The sequence below is a fragment of the Adiantum capillus-veneris genome, chromosome 11 (genome assembly GCF_014529385.1).
Source record: "Adiantum capillus-veneris isolate H3 chromosome 11, ASM1452938v2, whole genome shotgun sequence".
Lineage (NCBI taxonomy): Eukaryota > Viridiplantae > Streptophyta > Polypodiopsida > Polypodiales > Pteridaceae > Adiantum > Adiantum capillus-veneris.
This window is the reverse complement of record NC_140941.1, coordinates 70,953,931-70,972,225: the sequence shown is the minus strand read 5'-3', so window position 1 is coordinate 70,972,225 and position 18,295 is coordinate 70,953,931. Positions and strand designations below refer to the sequence as shown.

The window sequence follows — 18,295 nt, the reverse complement described above, 5'->3', positions numbered from 1 at the left end:
AAGCTCTCTCTGGCTCTTTCTCCATTGGGTTAACCATCCTCTTTCACTGTCGCTTTAGCTTAGGCACCATCTCTATAAGCTGCCTAAAAGTAGCATCTGCCTTCCTACTTGTCAGATCCTCCTTCAAGTCATAGCTTAATTGCCCTCCCCTAGTGGAAAATCTGAAACATGAAACTTGCGACGAGCCCTCCTTTTCCTCTTGGCCTTGACATCCTCGCCTTCATGGCTCTTTCCCTTCTTCTTACTAGGACCTGGGGCACTTCTTCCTTCTTTATCCTCTGTGGTCCTCTTCCCAATAGGCATCACTAATGTATCCTCCATCTTTGCTACTTTCTCCAAGGTGACCACAATTATCACTTTTGTCTTTCCCTTTTCCTCTTGGGTTAATCCATTGGTTCCTTCTTCTCCCTTAATTTCAATGCCATAATCATTTGACCTAGTTAGCACTTGTCTTGGCAATGGATACATGTCTCCCCCCATCCATGGTGGCTTATCACATTGCAGGCTCATGTGTCCCAACTCTCCACAATTATAACATATGGGCGTCTGCCTCATAAACCTACCATTGCTTTGTCCGACACCATTCCTAGGTCTTTCTTTACCTCCTGGCTGATTTGCAAACCTCCCTCGACCTCGATTATTTCCCACTTGACCTAGCATGTTTAGGCTGAGATTCTTCATTAAATCTACCACTTGCCTCATGTCTTGACTTAGCCCATTATCTTGCATTGCTGTAGTGACCACTGTTGGCATAACTTGAGGAGTAACAAAAACCACTGGTTCATGATGAACCCCTGGCATGCGACCTTGCAAAGAATCCATAGGCTGAAACTCAAACCTCATGGGCAAAGACTCTACTCCTAGCTGGCTCATTTTCCTCAGCTTCCACTCTTTGTTCTTTGCCACCTCCAATGCATCTTCATATGTTCTAAGCTTCTTTAGCTCCACTCTCCAACGTATATTCTCCCAAAGACCAGCCAAGAACCTGTCCTTCTTCATCATGTCAGGTGGGGGTACTTGTGGTGCCAAGGCCTTACACATCCGCTCCCATGCCAATGAAAACTTACGTATGTACGCATCTACTGGCTCACCTTCCTTTTGCACCAAACCTTGTACTTCTTGCCACACTTTGTAAGGATCTTCTGTCTTCACAAACTCCACTTCCAACCATGCCTTAGATTGTCCCAACTCAATCTTACAGGTGGATAAGCCACACGCAACTCCTCTTCAAATGCTTTGGACCAAACTCGTGCATCACTTTTCAAACAGATTTGGAGAAGACGTAACATTTGTGCAGGATCGTGAATCTGATTGCTAATGCAGGCAACCTCCATCTTTTCCAAAAAGTCTTCCAAATCTTCATCACTTCTTCCATGAAATTTCGGATAAGAGAAAGCCATGACTACCCAAGTTTTGATGCTTTGAGAACCCCTTCTAACACACGTGCAAGAACCCAAAACTTTTGGCTGACTAAATCCCTAGAAACTTCAATGGAGCTTGTCTTTAGATAAGGACAAACACATGCACATCAAATGAGTTTTTATAGTTAATCATCGGAATTACAACAGGCAAAGGGCATTCCAGTATCTCTCTTAATCTTCTTGGCCCAAACATAAAGACTAAGTGCTGTTGGAAAAAAATCTTCCTGGACACATGAACATTTATCTGGATTCTCTGAGTTAAATAAAAAGGAGTGAATTGAGGGCCATTTTGATCATACATTAAAGTCAACCATGCAGCTCCCAAGAAAGCACACCTATCTTATCCTCCGGTTTTGCCAAAATTTCAGCAGCATAACAACATAAATGGCTTAAAAGACCAAAAAACCAACCATCATAACTTGGAAAAATTTTGGCAGAGTTTCCCCAGATTTAGAGCAGTAAGAACCCAAAATATAGACTGTATATGTATGCATAAACTGCCAATAATAGAACTCGAGCATCAAGTAGGAATCACTAGTACATAGCTAGGAATCACTAGGAATCTTCCAAAAAACTCTTGAGAGTGGCTTGCATCAATTGCCTAGGTTGAAGGTCCGTAACCCCTCAAGGTTATAGGGTCTGGATGACTATGCCAATTTTTGGAAACCTTGCACATGTGCAAAAACAATAATATTATGGGTGACCTCCAAAAAAGGTGCTGTGCTGTCTTCATGCCATTTCAATTATCACATATAGGTAGTGACAACTCGTGTCAAACATTCCAAGTGGGATAACTGCTCTACCATGATGCACTTGGTTAATTCTTGTTTTAAAGAAAAATAAGCATTATCTAGAATGAGTACATCTAAGATCATGGCTCCACGCCAAGATATACATGACAACGATCGCTTTCAAAAATGTACTATGATAGATCAAAAGGCATACAAAGTGAGCTCAAAATTTCACAAACCCACAGCGACACTCTTGGTCCAAAGCGTTCGATACTATTCGAACTCATACACAAAATTTCACTTTCGATTTGCTTGTCCGGCCGGCCATGCGTGAAAGGGGCTTCAAAAACTGGGCAACACTTGCAATGGGGTTCTCTTTTGCTGCGAGGTAACGCGAGCCATGAAGTACGAAGGGAATCGCAGGAAGCGAAGTCCCAAGATCCTCAAGCCTCGCGACCGAAGCAGCTCTGAGCATTACATGCTAGACCCCCTCCTTGTACCCAGGCTCGAACAATTCTCCTACAACAACAGCATTTCTGATGTTGAGGCCTGCGTAGAGTACCTTCGCCACCATTACAAGGAGTATGCCCGCAAGCAGCAGGGCCCCTTCCGCAAGCTTGTCATCAAAGCTATCCACATTGTCCGACAGAAACAGAGGAGTTCACCCTTGCACAGAGAATTGAAGCTCCAAGTCCAAGAGGAAGATCATTCAAGTCGACGTCAAGGTGACTCTGCATCTGTGAGCTCTACTGATACTTCCAGCGATGAAGCCCAAGAAGAGAGTTTTATGTCTGGTTTGGGTGATCCTCCTGGAGAGAGTGGCGATGATGGTGATTTGAGGGCCCAAACTTCAGTCAGGAAGAAGAGGAAACGAGGGCATGGTAGTGATAAAACAGGGTTTAAAAGCGATACAGACGAAGATGAGGTTCTAAGGCCTAGTCCCTCCTTCAACTTGCTAAACTCATCTCTTCGTACCGCTTATCATGGGGCGCCTGCCAGCGGAAAGAAAGATGTAGATGACTCTGAGAAGATTCCTACTAAGAAAGGAAATATTTCGTTAAAGCAGGTCTCTGAAGATGGAGAGCCAACTATTGTTCAAGCTTTTGCACCCCCCGATGTTATTGCTGCTGCAGCGAGAGCAGCAGCTGCCAAAACTGGTAATAAAAATGTTAAACAGTTGGAGGAGAGCAACAGACGCTCAGATGTGGCGCCAAGCATCATCGACAAGGTGGCATCAACAGAATTGTTGGTTAAGCCTGACCCTTTATCTGGGGTCATTAATGCCTATGATATTGGCAAGACGCCCGAGAAAAGCATTGAACAGGTTATCAAGAAAGCTGCTGTAAGGATCGGGAGGACTGAGATACCAATTTTAAAAAAGAAGACAAGCATTTCTGAGCGCAAGGAAAAAGAGACATTGTCATCTCCTGCTGAAGCTGTGCAGTTTTCTGATCTTGGAGGCATAGACCGTGTTTTGGACTTAATTCAGGAGATAATGTTCCCACTGTATAACCCTGGAATATACTCATGGTTGGGCTTGCAGCCTATTGGCGGTGTCCTGCTTCATGGTCCTCCTGGCTGTGGAAAAACGAAGCTTGCTAATGCCATCGCACATGAGGCTGGCTTACCATTTCTTAAAATATCAGGCCCGGAGGTTGTTTCAGGCATGTCAGGTGGGTGCTTGTTTCGCTTGATTGTGAATTACCAAATTGATTGCTTATGAAATGATGCATGCAAGTCAATTACTTGCTATTGAAGACAGCTTTTTTGATACTGCAGGTGAATCTGAGGCAAAAGTTCGCAGTCTCTTTGCTGAAGCAGCTAGATTGGCTCCGAGCATCATCTTCATTGATGAAATTGATTCCATTACTTCTAAAAGAGAGAACGCACAACGGGAGATGGAGAGAAGAATAGTTACACAACTGATGACATGCATGGATGAGCTGAATGAGAAGCCATCAGATGAGAGCGACGAATCTGCTCTCAATGCAAAAAGCAAACGTCATGTCCTTGTTATTGGTGCAACAAATAGGCCAGAAGCGTTGGATCCTGCTCTGAGGAGGCCAGGGCGCTTTGATCGTGAGATCTTACTTGGTGTTCCAGATGAAAATGGAAGGGCACAGATTTTGTCAGTATTGGCAAAACACCTTCGGTTGGAAGGTTCATTTGATTTTAAGCGCATAGCAAGGTGTACACCAGGGTTTGTGGGTGCTGATTTAGCAGCACTCACTCGGGAAGCTGGCTCTGTTGCAATCAAAAGAATAATGACATGTAGGATTAGTGAAACATGCAAAGAGTCACCCTCCTTACCTAACAGATCAGTGGAAGGGGCAATGGCGAGTATTCACATCAGTAGTAGCCAACAAGGCAATGATTCAAAGAAGGTTCTCGAGTGCGACCCTTCACACTTGGATAGCTTTTGGTGGAAAAAAAAATGGACACCAAAGGATCTGTGTGCTCTTAACATTACCATGCAAGATTTCGAGGTATGCTTGCAAACCTTGCAGCAACTGTGACTTATCACGATTCTGAACACACAAAAGAGATCTCACTTGTACCTTTTTTTGGATGCTTATGGATCACCTGTATTCAAGGTCATCCTTCATAAGCGTATATTGTTTTTCTGCCTCAGTTCTTACCCGCCGAAGCTTTGATCAAGCAGCTTATTTATGTATGTTGACTATATGCAATCCAATGTGCAGGAAGCCGTGGGAGCGGTTCAACCCTCGACAAAACGTGAAGGATTTTCTGCTATACCAAACGTGAAATGGGAGGATGTGGGGGCTCTTGGATCTCTGCAAAAGTGCCTGGAATTCTTCATCTCAAGGCGTATCAAACATCCTGAGGATTATGAGGTTTTTCATTAGTCCTTTTTTGATACGGAGACAATTGAGGGACCATATTAACATCTTGTATATGAACCAGATGCTCGGTTTGGACATGGACACTGGGTTTCTTCTGTATGGACCTCCTGGTTGTGGAAAAACTCTCGTGGCAAAGGCTGTAGCTAATGATGCACAAGCCAATTTTATCTATGTTAAGGTATGTGTTTTGCTACATACATCCCCTCTAGGCTTGTTAGATGTAGATGTAAGCTAAGGCAGTTACATTCACTTGTTTTTGAGAAGATATTTTGATTGGGTTGAGGTTAACGCTCTAGATGCTTCGGCTTATGACTTTTATGGTGCTCTCTTTTCATTGCATGCACTGTCCTTTAGTCATGATTGACCACCCTTGCACTTGGAGTCCGGTGTTGCGTTGTGCACTTGTATAGTGCATAACGACCTTGTTGTTTTTACATAGTGTGCATATCATTGCAAATGTACTCTTCTTAACTTGAAGAACACTTGTACGATGGCTAGAAGCAAAGTGACTGTAGGTTTTCTGTGATCACTCACTGGCCTGTAATCACTTCCGGTGAGTGATCATACGGAAACAGACAGGCAACTAGAATTGGCAAAACTCTGCAACACTCTTATCACCTCAAAACAACTTGAATAACTGTATTGACACAGAGAGTGAAGGGGGAGGGAGAGAGAGGAGGTCGGAGCGAGGTGCCCCTATACACAGTTGGTGGCTCTGAACTTCCACTATCAGTGCCCCCGTTTGGGTATCACAGGAACTCTTCTCGTACAAGGATCAAAGGGCTGAGTTGGTGCTCATGCAATCACGTTGTGCTTCTATGAGGCGACCTTTGTGTGTGTAAGTGAAGGGGGGGGGGGGGGGGGGGTGCTTTTATAGCCCTAGAGGGGCAGCCAGAATAGAGCCTTCCAACAGAAAGCAAGGCGCCCCAAATCTGGCCTCTTTCCTCTTTTTAGGAATTGCCCCAGCAAAAGCAGAGTCTATCCCAGTTTTAGAGGGCGTTTTTTTTGGAAATAAAAATCAGTTTTAGGGAGAGAATTGTCTGATTCTAGAGAGAGACAATTGCAGGTTCTAGAGAGAAAACTTGCAGTAGAGAGAAAATCAGGATTTTGCGTTTAGAGAGAGAAAATCAGCTGATGCTAGAGAAAGAAAATCTGTGCACGGGCGTGGAGTATTCGGGCTCTGACAAAGAGATTGGCATGGACCACGGTCCACCTTTCTAGAGAGAGTGTGACTGGCCAAACAAATGCAATGATCAATTCCGTCTATGGCCTCGACGCAGAAACCCTAACCCTAAAACGGATCACATTTGCATCTTTAGAAGCAGGATAGTATAGGTATTGATGAGGCAATGAAGGTAGATGAAGGGGGGGTTGGCTATAATCAGGTTTCTTTTGGAGATTGTGTAGAGGGAGGAACTGTCAAAGGTGGCAACGGAAGATGCAATGAAGACAAGAACTGGCTAGTGATCCGGTGGGCACCTCGACTCCAATCTAGAACACTTGCAATGCCAAACACATGAACAAGGCACACCTGTGGAGAAGAGAGATCATTGAGGTAGAAGGACATGGGACATCTGAGAGAGAGAGAGAGAGAGAGAGAGAGAGAGAGAGAGAGAGAGAGAGAGAGAGAGAGAGAGAGAGAGAGAGAGAGAGAGAGAGAGAGAGAGAGAGAGAGAGAGAGAGAGAGAGAGAGAGAGAGAGAGAGAGAGAGAGAGAGAGAGAGAGAGAGAGGCTCTCCATGTTGATGACAATTTGCTCATACAAGTGACCAAGGGTGTTCCGACATAGAACTGACATGGCCAATGGATAGACTCGAGGTGCACAGAATTGTGATTGCTACTGACACTCCAATTGCTCTTGCACATGAGACCACAAGGTTGACCATCACACTACCCAGTACCCCAAGAAGCTCTGGGAACAAAGCAATTTGCATCTCCTCTTGGTTGGAAGGCAAATCTGAATGGAGGGAGAGAGACAGGTCTCAATCAAGGCATGGCTTCCCACTAGGAGATCTGGGATCTCCACTCCAAGCCCTCGTCGTACTGCCCGGAGAAAAGCACTGGGGATGCAAACAACTGCTGACCACCACAAGGCGCGCAATGGGTTGCCGTCGATGGAGATGTGCAACACCTCCTAGCCTGCCCAAAAACGCTGGAGAGTCTAGTGACAAAAACGCTGGTATGGCTGCTCTCCTTGTTGCACAATGGTCTCCTCTGCATGCCCTCAGGGGCATCCAAGAGAGGGCACCTCCCCTGGGAGCCAAAACCTTAGGCTAAGCATGGCTAAACACAACCCAACATGAGAAACCTACCTCGCACTGGCGGGCATAGCCACAAAACAGCTCTCACTCCCTAGCACGTCCCTGGGAGAAACTGGGACCAACTGGACGAACCAAGAGAGATGCCTGAACTCTAACACCCCCTCAGCTCCTGGAAAAAAAGTTGGACCAGTGAGCAATCTGTTACTATAAAGAGAGGGTTTTGTGGACGAGGATATCTGCTACAAAACTCCGAGGTGTAACAATACAAGGCGTCATAGTATCATCCAACCACTACCCCCTAAGACGTTCGGGAAGTACTATGCTGTCCGCTGAAAGTGAATCCATCTCTATCAAGAATCTCCTCAAGCCAACAGACTCACAAGTCGCACAACCAGAATTTGCAGAAGGTATTGCTGCTGATCGCTGCAAGAGAATGCATCAATATTGAGGTATCCGGATCATTTCCCAACTTCGAGCAAAGAGTCGGAAATTTGCACCTCCGGTCATATACCACACACCAGAATCTCCAAGTTGCTACGTGAAGTCCAAGGAATGGGACAACCGAGGCTACTAAGGAAGTCCGCATGGAAGAGGCTTTAGCGGCTCAGCCTTCTACTCCTGGTTGTCGTTGAGAGAGAGAGAGAGAGAGAGAGAGAGAGAGAGAGAGAGAGAGAGAGAGAGAGAGAGAGAGAGAGAGAGAGAGAGAGAGAGAGAGAGAGAGAGAGAGAGAGAGAGAGAGAGAGAGAGAGAGAGAGAGAGAGAGAGAGAGAGAGAGAGAGAGAGAGAGAGAGAGAGAGAGAGAGAGAGATGTGACATGTGTGCCATGCAGCCTCGTCGAACATTAGAAGAGCCTGTGTAATCGTCATACGAAGCAGAAATAGCAAGCAATGGCTATGTTCTAAGGAGGTTTGCAGATGTCAAAAGCAAACCTATGAAGGAAAGAGGGGGTCATCTGCGGTTGTCACCTTGAACGGTTGCTTCCTGCAATCTCAAAGCTATTTCTCCTACTTCATGCTGCTTGCTTTGGAGGCAAGTGATCAGGGCCCTTTTACTATTCTTCTCGACTCGTGTCTTTTGGAGCGTCGAGCGTGTCTTCGGCTGCCCGAATGGTACACTGGTGCAATTGGCGAGGCTTCAACTGTCGGATGTGAGCAGTGTGAGCAAGGCTGTTTTGCCGAAGCCAATGCTATCTGGTGTTTGTTGGTGAGTTACACCAACTGCTATTGGTGACCTCGTACTGAAGGGTGATGGTGGAATACTTCTTGAATTAAGGAGCATGTGGGTGTGAATGAAGTATTCGGCATTGAAGTACGTACTACAGGTGAGTGCAGGGGCCGGGGGTTCTGCACGTTTCTAGTGGGGAAGCCGCTGGGGGTGTTGTGTGGGAAAGGCAAGGCGGAGACAATGAGAAAGGTGTCTGGAGAAAAGACATTGGATGTGGGGGTAGGAACAGTGGGCGGTGACGTATAACCTCCTCGTGTGTGTGCAAGGAAGCACATGTGGACGAGAAGACGGAGGGTAACACGGTTAATCAAGAGCAGTACTAGCAAGCGCTTGATAAGAGAGCTGAAGAAACAGGGTCCCTCCAATCGAGGGGCTTCGACCGTTGCACGCTGAAGATGAAATGCTCCATATTGGATATTGGCTATTACTTAACGCCCGCAGCAGCTCGCTGTTCATTAATGCCTCGAGTGTTGAATTTTGTGAAGGATAGTACGCTGGACAGTGCCTCTGGTAGCAGGCGCACTGGCTCTCACTCCCTGAGACGTCCTTACTGTGGGTGTTGCGACATTGCCTTGGAGGCACCTGGAAGGCATCCACACTGACTCCTTGCGTTCTGACTATGGCTGGATGCAAGAGAGCATGACATGTGGCAGGGAGGGGGGCCCGGAATCCCTCCCCCCATTATAAATAGTATAGATGAAACCTCGTTTCGTATGTAAGTTTCATATTGACCTGGCAACACTCGCTTGCTTCGATGCTCGACTGAACCAGGATTGGGGAGCCCCTCCAAGTGGTGTACACCAAAGAGGGATGTAATTAAGTCAGACTTTGTAAATAATTAATTTATTTACGAGAAAAGAATTATCTAATTAGTTGTGTGCACACCAGAATAGACCTAGCAGTTCTAAGGCCTCAGGTGAGCCTAAATGCGAGCTAGAACACCTCAGAGGGACCTTAGCAGAAATTACCCTGAAGCCCTAGTGATTGGGAAATCAGGTCTTCAGAAAGGGGTAAGCAGTAGCCTCAGATTTTAGGCTCAGAAAAATACGCGCGTCAGTACAAGCACATGAATGAGATGGGGTCCTTAGAACAGTGACCCTAAGGCTAATAAAGCTAATAAAGCCTTAGGGTAAGTTTCGTGAAATTAAATTTAACGGTTCGTGCCCGGGCGGGCGGCCGGACAAGTGTGAACAAGTAAAGGCGGTGCAGTGCCGGTGGGGCATTGCGCCGACAGACCTTTGGTGTTCTCATAAAAGAATCATTGGTAGCAGTTGTTAGTTAGTTGCACATTTTTAATTAATGAGCTAGAAGTTTTTAAAGTCAAAAGTTGAATGGTTTTTAAGTTTTTAAAGTAAGTGTGCCAAGTGGCACACTTACCAATGCAAACTAACTCTCTCACTCTCACTCTCACCCTCTCTCTCTTCCTAGCGCCCCCTCTCCCTGATGGCTATTTAGGAGCCCCCCCTCCCCCATTTTCAGGGCTGGCAGTGCACCTACCCCCCCTAATGTGAGCGCGCTCTACGCGGTGGAGCCCTCCATTGAAGCTTGAGAGCAGCCCCTTGCGACATATGTGGTAGCCTTGTGCTCCCATTGTCAAGAACAAGGGATCTCACAGTCATAGACACCTTCTGGTGAAGTTTCATCGCGAGAAGCTGCCGTAGACGCTCTCTTAGCAGAGTGCGGCTGCTGAAATTCTCTGTTTTCAGCCCTTAATCACCTCGATTAGGGCTGTTTTAAGCAAATCAGCCATAGAAAGTCTCTTCTCTTTCCTTATCCTAAGTCTACACCAAGTTTGGCGCAATTCCATCACGAAGAAGACCTCTGTTTCGGCGCAGGGGTGTGCACAGGTAAGAATTTCAGGTTATGTACAGAAAATTACAGCAAGCATGTGCGTGTGCATTTTGCTTGTTTTTCTCTTTTGTGTTCGATGCATGAATGAATGAGCATGAAGGCAATACATAACGGAAGATGGACTCTCCTCTGTGAGAGCTTCCGATGAGTTGTTTAAGAAGATAGACTCTCTTTTCGAGAGCTTCCAACCAGTCTCGCACAAGATGGGAAATCCCCTAAGCAGAAAGAAAGTGGAAACACTTTCTCAGTCAGTAGTCAGAACAGAACAGAAGAAAGAATAGAGGACGGGCGTATGCCCCGTTCGTGTGCTTGTAAAGATTCTCCCTTAGTAATAAAGATATTCTCTTTATGGGGGGGGGACCAGCCCATCTTCTGGTCCCCAATGAAGTGTCAAGTTTTCTCGCTCCCTCTAATTCTCTTGAGTATTTGAAGTGCAATTAAACGTCAGTTTACGCTTCTGTATTTTTGTGACAGTGGTATCAGAGCAAGGTCCTCTCTCTCTTCCTGAAGGGATTGACGACTCTTGGCAGACTGCAGAAATGGGAGGACGCGAGATAGAGTTCTCTCTCCTTCAACAGCAGGTGGAAGAGTTGCAGAAAGCTCTCTCCCATCTAGAAGTCCAAAAGATTCTCCATACTCTTGAAAAAGGGAAGGAGAAAATGCCGATGGGGTCGGGAGAAATCCCGCAGAACCCAAAGGCGCCACAACCAAGAAAAGATCCTTTGATTGGAACTTCCCGCATGCACGAGAGGCAGAAGAAATCTCCAGAACGTCATGTGCGGTTTAATCCAAAAGTTCAAGAGCAGGATCCCCCTGATTCCCCTCAGTTCTCTTTCATGAAGGATCTGGAAGACATAGTTTCTCCGGAAGACATGTTTCTCGACGATCCGTCGCAGCAAGAAGTACATTCAAGGGAAAGGACTCCTGTCCCCAAGGAGTTTAAGCATCGAAAGGAGGAGCACCATAAGAAGAAGCACCACAGGCAGAAAACATTCAAGTCGGGAGATAAAGATGTGAAATTCGACACCTACAATGGACGGCGTGATAATGACAAAGCTTTGGCTTTCATCCGCCAATTTGAAGTTGCATTTGCAGAAGGGAATTTCAAGGAAAGATCCAAGCTTCGCCATGTCAGTTTGTACCTGAAAGGCACCGCCAGCAATTGGTGGTTAACCCTTATCTTGGAAGATCGCAAACCCCAAGATTGGACCGCTTTCAAGAAGGAGTTCTACGCACAGTTCCTTCCTCCAGATTATGAGGAAGAGGTAAAGAAAGAATGGGATCGACTTTCACAGTCAGAGAACGAAACTGTTCCACGCTATGTGGATAGGTTTTGGGACTTTCTCTTGAAAGTCACTCCTTTCAAGAAGATTGATGATTCGGAGAAGATGCGCAAGTTTGAAGCAGGTTTGCATGAAGCCTTGCAAAAGGCTATGAAGCTTTACCCTCGAGGTAACTTGCAGATACTTATGGAATCAGCCCGCATAGCTGATGGAATACATAACAAGGGTACTCCCAGGAAGATGGAGCAAAGCACTTACCATGCTAAGCAGAAGGCTCTCCATGAGCAGCCTACCTCTTCTACTTCTTCTCAAAAGAAGAAAAGAACCGCCTCCGAAGCAGAAGCAAAGCCAAATCAGCCCAAGAAAGGGAGATATCTCTCTCCTGCTGAGTTGCGAACCTACATTAGTGAAGGAAGATGCTTCAAGTGCGGACAAGTTGGTCATATGAAGGGTGACTGTCCAACCAAACCTCCACAACCACCCTCTTCCAATGCAATCCCAGATGTACAGGGAAATACAACCAAGGATGGAAAAGAAAGAGCTCTTCTCAAAGCATGGGGTAGTATCAACAACCAGCGGGCTCTTATTTTGTTTGACCCTGGTAGCACAGACAACTTCATCTCTACCAAGCTAGCTGACGACCTGAACTTGTAACCCAATCGTTTCGGAGTCTCTATTCAAGCGCAATCTGCTTTCAAAGGGCAGAACTCAAACTCTACTCCAATCATAGGGAAGTTGAATCTAAAGGTCGACGACTACAAGGATCAAGAGTCTTTCTTACTAGCTTCACTTGAAGGATGCGATGTTATCTTGGGAATGCCTTGGCACTACAAGATGCATCCCATTTCTGACTATGTTCAGAAAACCTTATCTTTTGCTCATAAAGGAAAGGAGTATCTTGTACTTGCAGATGCAGGTGATTGGCGTATTCCTATCGCCTACCACATTGCCATCAAGAAAGAAATGAAAAAGTGTGTTTCAACGTACTTGATTTTTGCAAGAGAGAGAGATGTGTCTGTTTCACAACTTTCTTCCTCTTTAGAGCAAAAAAGACTTAAGTTAATAGAAAGATATAAAGATTGTTTTGCAGATGAACTTCCAAATGAACTCCCACCTTCGCGACCTGAGGATCATACCATTGATTTGATTCCAGGAAGTTCTCCTCCAAGTCAGCCCCCTTATCGAGTTAGTCTAATGCAACAAGAGGAAATTCTCAAGCAGGTTAACGAACTTTTGGAGAAGGGCTTAATAAGGCCTAGTACTTCTCCATATTGTTCACCTGTCTTGCTAGTACAGAAAAAGGATGGCACATTCCGCATGTGCATAGACTATAGATCTCTAAACAAGATCACAATCAAGAATCGATTTCCAATCCCTCGGATTGACGACATTCTTGACAAGTTACAAGGAGCAAGTGTCTTTAGTCGTATCGACTTGAAGAGCGGTTATCATCAAATCCGCATAGCTCCTCAGGATGTGCATAAGACTTCATTTAGAACAACCTTCGGGTTGTATGAATTCTTAGTGATGCCTTTTGGACTCACTAATGCACCAGCTACATTCAACAGAATGATGGATAGAATCTTCCACTCATATAGAAGTTTTACAGGCGTTTTCTTTGATGACGTCTTAATCTTCTCAGAGACGGAAGACGAATACTATAAGCATCTCGCCTTAGTGTTTGAAGAATTACGCAAACACAAATTATTTGTGAATGCTAAGAAGAGTGAGTTCTTTTTAAAAGAAATCCACTATTTGGGCCATATAGTATCTCACAACCAGGTGAGAATGGACCCTGAAAAGATTCAAGCAGTTGTAGAATGGCCTACGCCAACTACAGTACATGATGTACGAAGTTTCCTTGGCCTCTGTTCTTATTATCGGTGTTTCATTCGAGCTTTTGCCGCGATAGCAGGTCCCCTCCATGACCTGACAAAGAAGCGGATTCCATTCCATTGGGGGTCTGGACAAAAACAAGCTTTCGAAAAGCTTAAGTATCTACTCAGTCACGGACCCATTCTTACCGTCCCTGATCTTCGCAAACCTTTCGAGGTATACTGCGATGCATCTGGAGATTGTGTAGGAGCAGTTTTGAACCAAGAGGGTCACGCGATAGCCTATGAAAGTCGGCGCCTTAAAGATGCAGAGTTGCATGCCTCCATATACGAAAAAGAGCTAATGGCAGTAATTCATGCTCTTTCCATTTGGAAACACTATCTATTAGGAGCTGATTTTATTATCAAGACAGATCATCAAAGTCTTCGCTACTTTCTCACACAGAGAAAGTTATCAGAAAAGCAGATGAGATGGGCCAACTTTCTTTCAATGTTTCATTTTCAGATTTTACACACTTCTGGAACAAAGAATGCAGTTGCAGATGCTCTCTCCAGGCGTCCAAAGATCAATGCACTAACAACAATTTATCATGAGGAACTAGAATCTCTCAGCGAGATGTATCCTCAAGATCCAGACTTCGCCACAATTTGGGCAGATCTTCAAGCTGGTCACTCAAAGCCACCTTATTCTATCAGGGATAATACACTCTATCGTCAACAAGCAATATGCATAGCTCAGTCTTTACGACAAAAGGTGATGGATGAAGCACATAATTCTCCTTATGCCGGGCATCGGGGAATTGCTTCCACCACTAGTGCCCTCGAAAGGTATTTCTTTTGGCCAACACTCCGTGCGGACATTGAAAAACATGTACATGAGTGTTTAGTATGCCAAAAAGTGAAATATGACAGACATAAAGTTTATGGCAAACTTCAGCCGCTCCCTGTGCCTAACACGCCATGGGAAAGTATTGCCATGGATTTTATTACGGATCTTCCTAGATCCAAGAATGGGAATGATGCAATCTGGACTATAGTAGACAGGTTCAGTAAGCAAGCACATTTTCTTCCAGTAAAAAAGACGATCAAAGCTGATCACATGGCTAGAATATTTCTAGCTCAGATTTTTAAACACCATGGATTGCCAAAGACTATTGTGAGCGACAGAGATCCCCGCATGACTAGTCTATTTTGGCAGGCATTGTTCGAAAACTTGGGAACTAAGCTTGATTTTTCATCAGCTTATCATCCTCAAACAGATGGTCAAAGCGAAATCGCTAATGCCACTGTTTTAGATCTCCTCAAGTGTTATGTTTCGGAACGACAATCCGAATGGGAACAGTACTTACCAATAGTTGAGTTTGCGTATAATAATACCATACATTCCTCAACTGGTAAAGCTCCCTTTGAAATTATTTACGGGAAGCCACTCTTACTTCCTATTATGGCGACCAAAGAAAACATCTTCGCCGCAGATGAATTTGTGCGCAATATTGATATTGCCCATCAACAAGTAAAGCAAGCAATTCTTCGTACTCAAGAGCAACAGAAGAGAAAAGCAGACAAGCACAGAAGGAATCTCAATCTTGAAAAAGGACAATATGTCCTGCTTCGGTTTGAGAAAGCTAGATTGAAAAAGTGGGTCGACAAAGGGAAAGTTGTCAAACTTTCCCATAGATTTTACGGCCCTTTCAAAATTACAGATAAAGTCAATGATGTGACTTTCAGATTGGATTTACCTTATAATTGGCGAATCCATAATGCTTTTCATGTCAGTCTCCTCCGACCCTATGTTGGACCTCCTCCAGTGGCGCCCGTACAAGAAGATCCTCCAGAAGTCGAAGAACAAGGGATCCTCTGTGAGAGCTTCCGATGAGCTGTTTTGGAAGATAGACTCTCTTTTCGAGAGCTTCCAACCAGTCTCGCAGAAGATGGGAAATCCCCTAAGCAGAAAGAAAGTGGAAACACTTTCTCAGTCAGTAGTCAGAACAGAACAGAAGAAAGAATAGAGGACGTGCGTATGCCCCGTTCCTGTGCTTGTAAAGATTCTCCCTTAGTAATAAAGATATTCTCTTTATGAGGGGGGACCAGCCCATCTTCTGGTCCCCAATGAAGTGTCAAGTTTTCTCGCTCCCTCTAATTCTCTTGAGTATTTGAAGTGCAATTAAACGTCAGTTTACGCTTCCGTATTTTTGTGACAGAGGTTGCCAACACAATCTAATGCTGTGTGCGTCCGAGCACCAACCAAGGTGGCAAAGGCAGCAACTAGCTGGATTTGAGACTTAGGACACTCGAACATGCTTGCGGGGCAAAAACCTTCTAAACTGGCCGAAAACTAGTAGGTAAACAGGGAGAAACATGGGAGTAGAATAGGGTTCGATGGTTCGCTGAAATTGTTGTAGGGTTTCAGTAGAACATATGTTGATGAAGAGCAACGTCAGCGTGTGAAATCTGCTATAGGGGTGCAAGGCAGGAGCTGGTGTCTGAGCGAGGTTCTTTGTCCACAGCAGCGTGGAGCAACAGTACAGGCTGTCATCAACATGTCGTCACAGAAGCGCGAAGGCATGGCAACAATAAACTTGTAGCGCGAGCAAGACAGTAGGGAGGCAGGGGCAGAAGGGGAATGGTGAGGCTACCTTCAGTAGCATGTAGCGCGTGAACAGCAAGGTAGCGAGCAGCGCGTGAATACTCCAGATTCCCGTGCAGGTTCAACACCACTTGCGGCAAGCAGCATGCGAGCAGTAAGCATCGAGCAGCACATGGCAAGTGCTACAGTTCGCCACTAGGGATAGGGTTTCACACGGCAGGTTGCGGCTAGGGTTAGGTTTTGTTACTTGCTTGTAGGCTCGTTGTATGGTGCAACAGAATTGAATGTTGAACTTTGCTCAAGATGAGTGCTTCGAACAGTGCTCAAGGGTTCCTTTTACTTACGGAAGGGAGAGCCTTCCGTTCCTTTAGTGAGAGAGTGCAAATGATCACAAACAAAGTGAATGACACTGTGAATGAAGGTGCTGAGACTGAGAGATAGAGAGAGAAGAATACGACACTAGAATGTTGTCAAACCCTCCTCCAAGGGCCCCACTCTCTATGGTGAGAGTGGTCTACTATTGATTGCACAAATCTCTACAATGGTCTGAATGCAATGATCTTGACGACGAGGAGACGGGCTGAAAACTGAAAACGCTAGGGGCTGAAATTTGCAAATGTTGTATCTGCTGAATTCTGACTCTATGTCTTTGACGACGGCGATGACGATGTGCTGAAGACGCAGATGCTGAAATCTGCGAATAATGGACTGAATTTGCAAACTCTGGCTGATTTGACCGTGCGGCGAGGATCTGCTACGGAAGGTGAGATCTGCGAGGTTTGGGGGTTGCGGTACGGATGCTAACTGCTGAAAATGCAAAATGCTGATGCACATGGATGTTCTGTTGCGGGAAATTTGCAAAACGCTAGGTGATCTGCAAGTTGCAAAAACGCTAGGGCTGCTATTGCAAAAAGGCTAGACAATCTGCTGTGAATCTGCAAAACGCTAGGCTGATCTGCAAGTTGCAAATACGCTAGGACTGTTGCTGCAAAAACGCTAGACAATCTGCTGTGAATCTGCAAAACGCTAGGCTTGCAGAGTAGGCTGATCTGCAAGTTGCAAAACACTGGGATTGATCTGCAAATGCTGAAAACGCTAGGCTGTTCTTGATGGCTGAAACGCTAGGTTGTTCCGTCGGGGGTCTTGCTGAGAAGGTGCACTGCCAGACACTTGGTACCTGCTGCCTCTTCTACCAGAAAGTACTAGCGCTAGTTTTTCTTATATACTGACTTGGCCAAATTGCCCTACCTAGTTTCCCAACAAAGTCACTTATTAATAATAAGTGAAAAATGGCTAAAACAGGGAAAATAGGTTCTGTGCACTGTAAAATACTCCTGATGGAATTTGATGGTAATGCTAATGATCATGCTGTGTGCAACCAGAGGATATGCATCTACTCTAAGTGCCTGGACATGCACCGCCTGAGAACAGACTCACAAAGGTCCCCGAACACTTCCTAAGCTAAGCTAACCGAACCCTTATCATGAAGTAGCTTGTCCACATGCACATAGGGTTAGATGTGCACGTGACACTCGTACAACTCTCTTCCCCCCCCCCCGCTCTCTATCTCTATCTCTATCATACAGATACCTTAGGCCAAGACTGAACTTAGATTTCCCTCCCTCTCTTTGGATCCCTTGCATTTTTGTGGATCCCTCTCCTTCTGTGCTCTCTCCACCCTAGGCGACACTCCAACTTCGGTGTTATTGCAGATCTAGGAGAGTAGCACGATGGGGTTGCTATTGGAGGTTCCACATTATTTGGAGGTTGCCGCTGTCCACCATGGGTAACAAGAGGTTGTGCACTTGTTGCTGCTGATCAGCCATATCTACCATCTTTGGCTGCCACTTCGGAGAGGATCATGCACCTGGTCTACTGTATATCGGATGGATAGGAGTCGAGTGAAGCTGGAACTGAAACTTCCATCTTTGGATGGAAAGAAAAATCAAAGTACATCCTCTAGCAAGAGCGGTGGAAAATATTTCCATGTGATCTGCCCGGTGACACTTTAAGAAACGTAGTGGTGCGCACCCACCACCTCAGGAATGTGTGCTGTGGAGGAGCCTACTGAGGTTGGGACTAAATGCAGGCTGATCTGGAATTCCAGCCTTGTCTTGTACACGCATATGTGAAGTTTCTGCCAATCCTTAGAGAGGGGTAGTAGGTTCATGACTTGGTTGCACCTTTGTTCCAGGTTGAGGATTTTGGTTGACAGAGGGGGATTACTTTTGTCCTATAG

At 45.4% G+C, this 18,295-nt stretch overlaps 1 protein-coding gene across 1 annotated transcript in view; it reads left to right on the top strand.

Moving 5' to 3' along the window:
- The first annotated feature begins 2,523 nt into the window (after positions 1 to 2,523).
- CDC48C (cell division cycle 48C) overlaps positions 2,524 to 18,295 on the top strand; it is a 30,321-nt gene continuing 14,549 nt past the window's right edge. The window contains exons 1-4 of the mRNA XM_086523230.1: positions 2,524 to 3,825; positions 3,932 to 4,638; positions 4,855 to 5,007; positions 5,078 to 5,194. Of these exons, the coding sequence (XP_086379356.1) occupies positions 2,553 to 3,825; positions 3,932 to 4,638; positions 4,855 to 5,007; positions 5,078 to 5,194 (2,250 nt within the window). The 5' untranslated portion in view covers positions 2,524 to 2,552. The remainder of the gene's footprint in view (positions 3,826 to 3,931; positions 4,639 to 4,854; positions 5,008 to 5,077; positions 5,195 to 18,295) is intronic.